Raw genomic sequence first — 12,307 nt, forward strand, 5'->3', positions numbered from 1 at the left:
TTTCAGGCTCAGCAGATCTCATTAGGTGCGCTGAATTAATCTATTTGCATTATTTCCCTCCCACCACTTTGCGCGCCATTAGAAACCCGGGGCCCGTTCGTCAAACCCGAACAATGCTCGTAGCCGGCGTTCGCGGGCCGGACCGTCAGGCGTGTTCTTATTAGCTCGATGTCGGTTCCCGGCACAAAGGCCACGCAGCGAGCGGAATCAATAAGAGTCCCACGGAGTTCCAGCTTTTTCGGTCGAGACGGGCACAACAATCGGCCTCTCACAAATGCACGCTCTCAAGCAGGGCGCGAAAAGACGGAACGAAAACGGAGAAGGGAATTTCAAAGCCCGCAGGCTCCCAGAAGACGTGCGGGAGGCTTCCAGACCAAATGGAGGCAGATTCCGCTGGTTTCTGGAGAGTCCAAATCCCAGCTTTTTGGCCTGGATGCTCAGCGCTATTTTTGGCCCATGCTAACACCATGCATCATCCTAAGAACACCATCCCCCCGAGCGCCGCGGCGGCAGCATGGTGGGACAGGAGTGCTTTGCAGGAATGTTTCTGGTCGAAGCTCTATCCAAACACGATCCCCTGAGCGTTCCTTTTTTTTTGTAATTAATTTCTGCTTTTTTTTTTTTTTTTTTGGTCGGATTTTTGGTGCGCAGTTGAACCCCCTCGAATCCGTGCTGTAAGCGTGTCGGGCGGGAGGCCGCAATGCCCCCGGCTGCTTTTAGCCGCGCCGGCTGCAGGTGCGGGGTGTGATGCATTGTCTTCGCCACCGCACCTGGCACCCTGCCACCCTGGCCTGCGAGGCTCGGGGAGACGAAGGCACGGAAGCTTGAATGTAAACGCCCCTGCGGCGCTCGCTCCCGTCCAGCATCCGTCCTGACCCGGCCAGCGCCCACCGCTGATGATGCAAGCGAGCCGAGGTCCAGCCCGTCCCCATTGCTTGCCAGGCGGTGCAGGTGGACTCGGAGGACGCGGCATTGAGCTGCACCGGGGCAGCAGAGGCGCAGTTAGGGACGGATGCTTCGCCATCTGTGCCGTAGACCCGCCATCCGTCTGAATCTCCCCGAACCTGTGTTACCACGCCGGATTGGGAGCTGTAATTAAAATGAAGCGGCATCCAGTTGCTGATGAGGCTTGATTATTATGTAATGGATGAAGTGGGGTGGATCGTGTAGACATGACTGCGATTGCAATTCTATACTATTTTGCTATAAATTTTGAATAAATAGCGAACAGGAATAGGTGTACAATGTGCCTTAATCTTGGATCAAGATTTTATTCATTACCATTGCGAAGACACCTGTATTAAAATGTGTGTCACATTGAATATAAATATGATCAAATGAGGTGCGTATTCCGTGCAATTTATTGAATGCATTTACATGTTGAGTTTGAGATGACTGGTGGGCTCACGATTTGGCTCCCACATGCCCTTTCTTTCCTGGAAAGGATGTAGAGGAGGGTGACGATGCCAGGGACTAGAGGGTGGGACAGTGGCTTTGGATTTGTGCAGAATGGTGCCTTTTCTCCCGAACTCCATAATCCAGATGAAGTACATGAAATAAATACCCGGTGAAATAAGAACTTGTGACAATCGCTGCTTTTCCAGACGCTGAAAGATCCCACTCTGGCCGCCAGGAAGGACTTTCAGCGGGAGGCGGAGCTGCTCACCAACCTCCAGCACGAGCACATCGTCAAGTTTTACGGCGTGTGCGTGGACGGCGACCCCCTCATCATGGTGTTCGAGTACATGAAGCACGGCGACCTCAACAAGTTCCTCAGGTAGAGCGCTCCGGCTGGGTAGCCGATCGATCGTTCCGGATCTCCTTGCTTGACCCCGGAGTATTTTTCCCGGGAGGGAATGTTATTGTGCTTGTGTCATAAAGGACATGGGAGGCAGGTGTGCCATTAGACAGTTATTTAAGGCTGCGGCCGCAGTCCGGAGCCCGGAGTGGCTGTTTTTGTGGATTAATGGTGCCTGGAGTACTGCGTTGTCTATTCCCCTCTCTAAGTGCAGTAACTTCGCTACGGCGGACGCTATTTCTGTTCCCAGTGCCTGAGATGCTCTGGATAAGGGCTGCGTCCTCTCTTCCGAGGTCGAATTCCACTAAAAAGTGGCTTTTATAAAACTCACTCTTTTATAGCCCATACCACCAATATACTGTACATTTTATGTGTTTTTTTTTTTTCAGCACCGTAATATTTCCCATTTTAAGGGGTCTATTTGAAGACAACCCATTTTTCAAAGCATTTATTTAAAACAATTATGATGGAATAGTTTAATGGAACCTGTCAATTTTGACCAATATATAAAATTGTGTTTGGACCATGTTTCGTGATGCTATACAGCAATACCACATTCACTACTTCACCCATCAGAAGCGCTGATAACCTGCATGGTTGTGCTGGTAGTGGGCGTGGTCGTGTTCGCGTACAAGGCGTGTAGCGTGTAGCGAACGGAGGGAAGTGGCGGAGAAAGGGAGGAGATGGATGCTGCGCTACACCTGGCCACGTATTGACAGGAGGGAGTTTAAATCCTCCAGAATCAGGAAGCAGGCTGTGTGAGAGCTGTCAATAATGCCTACAGGCTCCTCCCCTTTAATTTTTTTTTTCTAAAAACATCAAGTTCATCGTTTGGGTGTCAGAAATAATTACATACCTGGATGGGTAATTGGTTCCCCCTCTAAAAGGTAGAGATAAGGTTTAGGTAAATAGGGAACCCTCCCCATACAGTAGCATCAGTTTTCTTTTCAGCACCAAGTTATGGTTAATAACCACTTCTGTTAGAATCAGCCACACATCATTAAAATACTCTCACATCTGTGTGCATCAGCAGGGGAGGAGTATTTGGCATCGTCTGCCTGCTCAGTGCCACAGTTGCAGGAACCTGACCTGACTGCAGAATAATTGGGCGACCCTGGGCTTAGTGGTAAACCCCCACCCCCAACAAAATAGGAAATTACCTGGTGGAAATAATTATGCGACATGATTATATATTGATTTGCTCTCGCACGCTGGTTGAATTATGAAGGAATTACATGGTTGTGTTATATTAGGCCCTGCCGCACGTAAACAGAAGGCGTCGTGGAGTGGAATCGTCCTCCGCGTCCTCTGCATTATGAATTTTCTGTCATGGCAGCGCTCTGCTGTTTGCTACAGTAGACAACATCCTCCGATTGAGTGTTAAGTGCTCAGCTTCCACTTTTCTTGACTTTTTTTTTCCCCTCAGCCGGTTAAAACATCCTGTATTTTAAAGAAGAAACGTTCTCATAAAAGACCACAGTCAGACGTCGGCACTTCAAAGAGTTTATTTACGATGTTGCTCCTAGATGCAGCTAATCTTTATGCAGATGATGTGTGATTCGAATGGATAAGTCATGGTGTACACAAGACAAGAGGAGATGCACTTTACATGAAAATAGCTTCCCTCGCTCCCTCGCTCGCCCTCGCTGCTTCATTGTTATTGCCGCGCAGGCAGTGCGGAGAAATGGCTTTTCTATTGCTGCTATCAGCGGTGCAGACAGTAAGCTCGGCCTGATCCAGTCATGTTATGCAAACACCACCGCTGTCCTGGAGAAACGGAAATATTCCTGGGAATCACGGCAGGCAATTTGCCACTCGTTCCCGGTGTCTGCTGACAGGTTTCTGAAAAGGAGAATTTTCGCCTCTGAAAAGGTCTTTTGGCTTATTAACTCTGCATTTATTTACATTAGAACAGCTTTACAGAGCAAACCTGTCTCATTCATATCATCCACAAGGAGGAATTCACACCGACACTGTGCAACACAAATAGAAAAAGTATTACGGCTGTCAATCATTTAACTGCACATTTAAGAATTACACAATTAATAGTGACTCATCATGATTAATTATTAGGGCTGAAGCTTGCTATAATGCATATTTAAAGCTATTACAGAGACAAGTGTCTTGAATACATTTTAAATGAATCACTGTGTGCAGTAAGATCTAATAACTAAACATTTTGTTGTAAAGTCTGAAAATGGGGCAGGTTTGCTAATGTCACATCAAAGGCACGTTAAAAGGTGCTTAACAATCTATTAAAAGCAATAATAATAATGAGATATAAATAAAAAGGTTAAATAAAAAAGAATGCAAGAATGGTTCTTTCTTTCAGAAGAATGTAGATACATGTAGATGCATGAATTTTAATGAAATAAATGGAAAAAAAAACACATATTACTGTAGTGATTTGTGTGATGATCATGTTTTTGTAACGAGTGTCGGCCATGTTGCGTGAGGAACAAACGCTTGGGGGGACACTCACTACCTCTCTGTTTTGATCAGGTTATTTTGTTACTTGATGTGACATCAGTGATCGTGACAGTAAATGTTGGTGACATCTGTCGAGCAGAGCCCACGGCCCTGACGCCATGATCCTGGTGGACGGCCAGCCGCTGCAGACCAGTGGGGAGCTGGGCCTGTCTCAGATGCTGCACGTCGCCTCCCAGATCGCCTCGGGGATGGTCTACCTGGCCTTGCAGCACTTCGTGCACCGTGACCTGGCCACACGCAACTGCCTGGTGGGCAACGGCCTGCTGGTGAAGATAGGAGACTTTGGCATGTCCCGCGACATCTACAGCACCGACTACTACCGGGTAAGACTTCCCCCTCGTCGGGCGTTTTGCCGTAGGGAATTCAGCCTGAATGCACGCTGAGGTCCCAGCACATGGTGTCAGGGTGAGTTTCTCCAGCACTTGCTGCACTTTCGATATTTGTGAGAACAGTCAAAGTGTGTTAAAGGTCAGAACTCTCCGTGAATATTCAGCACGTATGAACAAGCCATGATTTACGGTGACTTTCAGCAGCGTCCAGGGATAAAATGCCATGCAGCCGATCCGTCCGTTTCTATCTATTGTAAATGGAATGACCTGATCTGGGAAGCGAGGGGGGGGTTTAATCTCATTCTGAAGCATCTCCTGAATCAGCTATTGCTGTCTAAAGCACAGAGGTAGGTTTGTCCTACAGATGCTGTAACATGGAAAAAAAATTCCAGGAATAGATTCGTTCTGGACATTCTGGATTATTTTGAATTCGTAGCATTTTATCCTGTTGGGTTCATTTTTATTACAAAATGCTCTTCTGTAGGCCCGACCTAAAGTTGATTTCATGATATAATCGGACATGCTGTGGTGTTTCAGAGTGGTTTACATGGTTGGGATGTACAGACGAGGCTGCATGCTGAGCATTACAATGTAACAAAATTTTACCAATTTTCTAGTGTGTCTCCGCAAAATAGAATATGATGAAAAAGGGTAATTTGTTCTTGTAATTTAATTAAAAACAGAAACCTTCCACCTTGTGTAAATGATGAATGGAAGATGGAAGTTTCTTCATTGTTGATCCTTTTTTGATTGATTGATTTAAATTTTATTATTTGAGAAGAAAATACAGCGGGAATTAATATACCTCCTTTCCTGCAGAAAATACATATTTAACACCTACAAACAAGCAGGAATTCTGTCCCTCACAGACCTGTTACTTCTTCAATCTTTCACTGTATTAATATTTGAACATGAAATATTTGAAAGTGATCAACTGTTGGAGCAATTATTAGAAAATGGAATCACTGACAATCTCCCATGACCTGTAGCTCCACGCAAGATCTCACCTTGTGGGGTACACAGTGAGGAAACAGCCAAGAACTTCATGGGAGGAATGACTGGTCAATGACCTGAAGAGACCTGGAACCACATTAACAAAAATTACTATTAGTAACACACTAAGTAATCATGGATTAAAATACTTCAGCGCTCGAAACGTCCCCCTGCTTAAGCCAGCACATGTCCAGGCCCATCTAAAGTTTTCCAGAGACCATCTGGATGATCCAGAGGAAGATTAAGAGAATGTCGTGTGGTCAAATGAGACCAAAATGTATTCGTGTTTGGGGGGGTTTCATCCAGAGAACACCAGACCCACTGTGAAGTATGGGGGTGGAATCATGACATTTGGGGGCTTCTTTTCTGCTAAGGGGAAAGAACGACTGATCCATATTAAGGAGAGGATAAATACGGCCATGTATTGTGAGATTTTGGGCAAAACCTTCTTCTATCAGTGAGAGCATTGAAGATGAAACTCAGCTGGATCTTCCAAATGATACCAAACACACCACCAGGGCAACAAAGGAGTTGCTACATAAACACCAATACAAGGTTCTGGCGTGGCCTAACCAGTCTCCAGAGCTCAATCCAATAGAGAATATATGTCCAGCGACACCCCATAAACATCACAGCTCTTGAGAAGATTGGCCAAAATACCAGCTACAGTGCGCGTGAAATGTGTCCTCTGCTTTTAAACCATCAGTTGGCAGCCATGACAGGCGCCCAGGCAGCAGTGTGTGGGGACGGTACTTTGCTCAGTGGCACCTCAGTGGCACCTTGGCTGTTTGGGTTTCGTACTTATTGCCCCACTGTATGTATGTATGTGTGGGGGACGTGTACACACAAACTCTGCTAATCCTGAGTATTTTCCTTTATTTTCCTTTATCAGACATCCTCCAACCCTTAATAACCACACACAGCCAGTGCTGCATCCCTGGAAGAAAAACTTCTCTCTCCCGACCGCAGTTACAACTCTCAGCAGGTCGCCTCTCTGCTGCCGATAGCATCACTGCCAGGGACACATTCTGCGATATTGACAATTGCTGAGAGATTAGGAGATCATAACTGCATTGGACAAATTCTCCAACCCCCCCACCACCACCACCACCCCTCTGAGTGATTATAAATTGGAGACGGTGCCAAGTACACAATCCACACATCGCTGACTGGTCATATTGACGTTTGGCGTCCTTCGGGGCAGGATTGAGGAGCTGCGTGCGTGTCAGGAAAAAAAAGGTGGTCGGAGGGAGTTTTAACCAGCAGCCCATTCAGTCAAAAAGACAACGTCCCGCGTTCCTTCTTCAGGCTTAAGTCCTTATCTGTTAACAGCTCAGTTGGCCATAAAAGCTTGGGCACGAATGAATAAAGTGCTCGAACGAGAGAACCAATTTTTTTGGTTTGTTTCTGGAGGCAACGTTGAGCCAGTCACGAGTTTTAAAACCTCTTCTTCGGTGCTATTTTTCAGAAATCTGTCGCCCGTTACGGTAAATCATGTACATGGGGGACGACACTAAACTGTTGCTTGGTGTGAACCTGTGATATTCTGCTTGGGAATGGGGGTCTGGGATGAACTATTAGATATAAATTGAGAACAAGCACGTCTGTATGATCCACGTATACGTATACGTACAGTACAGGCCAGGCCAAAGGTTTGGGCACACCTTCTCATTCAGTGCGTTTTCTTTACTTTCATGACCATTTACGTTGGTAGATTCTCACTGAAGGCATCAAAACTATGAATGAACACATGTGGAGTTATGTACTTAACAAAAAGTGGAGACCTGACCTCCACAGTCACCGGACCTGAACCCAGTCCAGATGGTTTGGGGTGAGCTGGACGACAACAAGTGCTAAACACCTCTGGGAACTCCTTCAAGACTGTTGGAAAACCATTTCAGGTGACGACCTCTTGAAGCTCATCGAGAGAATGCCAAGAGTGTGCAAAGCAGGAATCAGAGCAAAGGGCGGCTATTTTGAAGAAACCAGAATATAAAACATATTTTCAGTTATTTCACCTTTTTTTTGTTAAGTACATAACTCCACATGTGTTCATTCATAGTTTTGATGCCTTCGGTGAGAATCTACAAACGTAAATGGTCATGAAAATAAAGAAAACACATTGAATGAGAAGGTGTGTCCAAACTTTTGGCCTGTACTGTATTTTGTTCGTTTTCCTGCTATGAGATTTAATCAACAGGTATTATGTACCAGCAGGGGCATTATTCTTCGCTTAAGGGCCAATGTAAGTGGCCAGAGTCGCGTAAGCTCTCACCAAATTCTCTAAGACAGGGAAAGCACGTAAAGTGTAATCAGGCCCCAAAGTGTCCAATCAGCTTCCACGGTGCCACTTCTAAAACCCGCAAACATTTGACGAATCGTCCCCGGGGGCCCTGTAATCCATTTTCTCCCATGGTGCACTGCTCTGCACACTCCTAATCCCGGGGTTTTGGGCATGGCGGGACTGGCATGTGACAGTAATCCACTTTGCACGCCGAAGAAAAGCGTTTCTGTCCAGACCGCGGCACCCCTAGAAACGCTCGTTACGGCGCGATGTCTTCTTCCCGTTTTATTTTTCCGTGCCGCACTAATTGTCCTGGCCTTGCCGCCGAGCCCAAGGTGATGGTGGGATTGTTTATGAGGCCGCGCGGCCAATTTCCACCTCCACCCCCCCGTTAAAAGCGAAGGGGGTGAATTTGCATGCGTGTGTGGAGGGACGGCGCGTTCCTCAGATAGGTCATTTATACTAAACTGGAACTCAATTAATTTGTTAATCGTTTTTAAACCTTCACAAGGGGAGACATAAATAAACATCCCCTCCGCCCATCTGCGGCTGGGACGCAGATCGCCTTCGATGCCTGCATAGTAATGCGACCGGCCCCGGCCCTGCACGTGCACGTGGTGCCGTCGACAATGTTGGCTTCAAACAATAAAAGAACGACGTGGCAGATCACGTTTGGGAGCTGATTCAATGACGAATCAATTAACTCGATGAAATCCCGGCCTCCCCGTGGTCTGGTGACAGGCTCAGAGTGGCAAAACAGCGGCGGCTCTTCCCGCCGCATTCCCATGCATGTTCACACGAATGAGGAATAGATTTTTGAGACGGAGCGACTTAATGAGATCTGAGTGCTGGCGTGATTAATGCGTGATTGTTTAATCGATTCATATCTGGCTATGGCGGGTTTGGGACGGGAGTCTATTAAAGGGGTCAGATATTTTATCACATCAGGGTCATCAGCTTGTTCCAGAACCTACTCTGGATGTACAGTAATATTTTATAGCATAAAAACACTAAAGGCTGTAACGAGTTCCTTCGTCGTTATCACATTACGGAATTAGGGAGCTGGGACAATCTTGGTCTCCATGGATGGTGTAATCTTGGATTTATACGGAACCCAGCACCTAATCATTCGATCGATGACCTTTTGTCATCTTATTGTTGTGGCCTCATGGGATTAAAACAGTTTTAAGGCAAGTTTTATTACATCTTCTTCTCAACTTGCCTGTAGGCTTATGTCCGGAGAGTTTAATACAAGGTTTTGTATTGAATACAGCTGGAAATGATTTGGCGGATTAAACATCTGGAGTATTTTTAAAAGTTTGATGAAAATACCAAAAACATATGCTGATATGGATGCTAATAGGATTGTTTAAACTGTTGTTTCAGAGGATGTATTTATTTGGATTTTCAAATCTAAATTCTGCCCCCTGTATGTGTAATACCTTTATATTCTGAATACTTGTTACTACTTTTTGTGTATTATGCCCAGATCAAATGTTATTCACCAAAATGATCTATGTGCCCCGGGGTTGTCGTTTGGCAGCTGTTGAAATAGTCCTCCGGCGCTCTTTACAGTACTGGGTCCAGTAGAACTGTACTATTAATAAATACAGGGTGGGCCATTTATATGGATCCACTTTAATAAAATGGGAATGGTTTGTGATATTAACGTCCTGTTTGTGGCACATTAGTATATGTGAGGGGGCAAACTTTTCAAGATGGGTGGTGACCATAGTGGCCATTTTGAAGTCGGTCATCTAGGATCCAACTTTTGTTTTTTCAAGAGGGTCATGTGACACATAAAATTTATTGGTAATTTCACAAGAAAAACAATGGTGTGCTTGGTTTTTAACTTTATTCTTTCATGAGTTTCTGACCATGTATAAAATGTGTTCAATGTCACCAACCATTCCCATTTTATCCATATAAATGTCCCACCCTGTATTTATTAATAGTACAGTTCTACTGGACCCAGTACCGGATGTGTTAACGAGGTTAATGAGGACATCAGTGTCCCGGCTGGTCTTCTCTTTTACGAATTGCTTCATTATTTCATCAGACGTAGTTGTTCTGCTCTGGTCGTTACCTTAGCTCCGATATGCGTTAAGGGTGCTAATGAGCGCTGCGGTAATTGGACGGGCCGCTGCCCTGTGCGCCGTGAGCTAATGTCTGGCTCTGCTTCTCAGGTCGGAGGTCACACGATGCTGCCCATTCGCTGGATGCCCCCCGAGAGTATCATGTACAGGAAGTTCACCACAGAGAGCGACGTCTGGAGCTTCGGGGTCATCATGTGGGAGATCTTCACCTACGGGAAGCAACCATGGTTTCAGCTGGCCAACAACGAGGTGGGGCTTTATAATGCCGCTTTTTACTGCGTTCATAAAAAATCCTCTTTAAAACGTTACTTTAAGGGCTTGCGTCTCAGTTTCGGTTTTTAAAGATCTAAAATGGCTACTCCTGCGGATTATACATTTAGGTCCATGAGTATGTGAAGAGCGGCACCATTTTCATCATTTTGGCTCCTTCCGCCGCCACAATGGATTTCAAATGAAGCAATCAAGGCCCGAGTCAAGTGCCAACTTACAGCTTTTATTCAGCGGGTTCCACACAAAGAATGAAGGAGCCTTTTAGGAATTCCAGCCACTTTTATACTCAGTGACTTCATTTCCAGGGACTCTTAATTATAAATAAGCAACTTATAACCATAAATGATCATTTTTCTTCTAATTGGTTAAAAAAGGTTTAGTCAATCCCATGACATCATATGCCAAATTCTAAAAACTCCTTCATACCCAAAAATATGTCTTTCCTCAGTTTTAATTGATCAGTGTGTGTGTGTGTGTGTGTGTGTGTGTGTGTGTGTGTGTGTGTGTGTGTGTATATATATATATATATATATATATATAAATGTTCAATGTTGGAACATGGATGATACTTTGGTTATAGTCACAGTTTAGTGATGATTTTCATATTTTTAATGTCATGTTCTCATTCTGAACAAACCACTGAACACACAAGGGCAACGGTGGGCAACAATTGACTGGTGTCCTCTGACTGGTGTCCTCCTCCTCTGTCAGGTTATCGAGTGCATCACTCAAGGCCGGGTGCTGGATAGGCCCCGCCTTTGTCCCAAGGAGGTGTACGATGTCATGCTGGGCTGCTGGCAACAGGAGCCACAGCAGCGGCTCAGCATCAAAGAGATCCAGAACATCCTGTTTGCCCTGGGCAAAGCCACGCCCGTCTACCTGGACATCCTGGGCTAGCGCCACCGAGAGACCAACGCAATCCAGGAATAACCAAACAACCTTATAGCTCCGCTGTAAAAACACCGACAAGCTGGGGACGGACTTAAGTGCCTGCTACACTTTTTTCAATACACTGGACAAAACTATTTAAAAATAATAATAATAAAAAAATAATTATGAGGTACTTTTACATTTTGTTTACTCTCATTAAATACACAGTGTACAAAGATATTCTATGAAGATATTTCTTTTTTTTCCCTAAAAATGGAACAAAATTGTACATAAAAAAAACAGGGAGGGGCATCTTGGATGGATTTTGGTTTGGCAACAGCGCGGCCGTGGAACGATTTTCACTATTTCATTTTCTAAAAGACATACACGTATATATAAATATATATATATAAATATATTACCTATATTTTTATTTATATAGTGTATTGAAGGTTTGGGTCTTAGCCATGTTGAACTCAGTTGACGCTGTGTCTGCGATAGATTGGACTTCCTGAAGAAAGCCTTACTGCAATCTGATTGGTTCGGGTTTTCTTTTTCTTTTTTTTTTTTTTAACTCTCAGTCGTATTGTCAGAATGGGACCTTTCAATCAAACACACAAACATATATATTTTACCTGTATGTGACTGTACATATTGTAAATGTACATAAGTGTCAGACTATGTTAACTTATTTTTTTCCTATGTAGGCCTTTTTTGTTTCGTTTGATTCTTTTTGACGATGTAGTAGGTTAATACTATAAAAAAACAACTCTAAACGTGTGCTTTCAGGAGGGTGTAAGTGTCATGTTAATGTTAATTTTATCTCTCGATCTGTATGAGGAAAAAAAAAAAAAAACCATCTCAGGTGACGCGCCGGGAGGCGTTCTGTGGCGCCTCCAGATGTCTCATCCACCTGACGTGTGATACCTGACGTGTTCTCCGTTTCTCATCTCGCCGTCGCACACACAGACGAATATTAAACGCGCTTTCCCCCCCACCCCCGTCGCTTTCTCCCAAAGGGGCACGCCAAACACTTGCCAGAGAGCAGAATCTGCAAAACGCCATTTCTTATGATTCGTCTTGTTGATGCTCGACAATAATTTGCAGGGCTACCCCTCCACCCCCCACCCCACGCTGCAAAATAAAGGTCAGCGTTGTCCTTCAGCATTTTGTCAAT

General features: G+C 44.9%; 1 protein-coding gene across 2 annotated transcripts in view; it reads left to right on the forward strand.

The window, feature by feature from the left end:
* The window catches only part of ntrk3b (neurotrophic tyrosine kinase, receptor, type 3b), an 86,389-nt gene extending 74,403 nt beyond the window's left edge, over positions 1 to 11,986 (forward strand). For both annotated transcript variants that reach the window (XM_028956255.1, XM_028956256.1), the window contains exons 14-17: positions 1,605 to 1,777; positions 4,368 to 4,611; positions 10,081 to 10,239; positions 10,972 to 11,986. In XM_028956255.1, the coding sequence (XP_028812088.1) occupies positions 1,605 to 1,777; positions 4,368 to 4,611; positions 10,081 to 10,239; positions 10,972 to 11,157 (762 nt within the window). In that variant the 3' untranslated portion in view covers positions 11,158 to 11,986. The remainder of the gene's footprint in view (positions 1 to 1,604; positions 1,778 to 4,367; positions 4,612 to 10,080; positions 10,240 to 10,971) is intronic.
* The last annotated feature ends 321 nt before the right edge of the window (positions 11,987 to 12,307 follow it).

Source organism: Denticeps clupeoides, chromosome 16 (assembly GCF_900700375.1).
Source record: "Denticeps clupeoides chromosome 16, fDenClu1.1, whole genome shotgun sequence".
Lineage (NCBI taxonomy): Eukaryota > Metazoa > Chordata > Actinopteri > Clupeiformes > Denticipitidae > Denticeps > Denticeps clupeoides.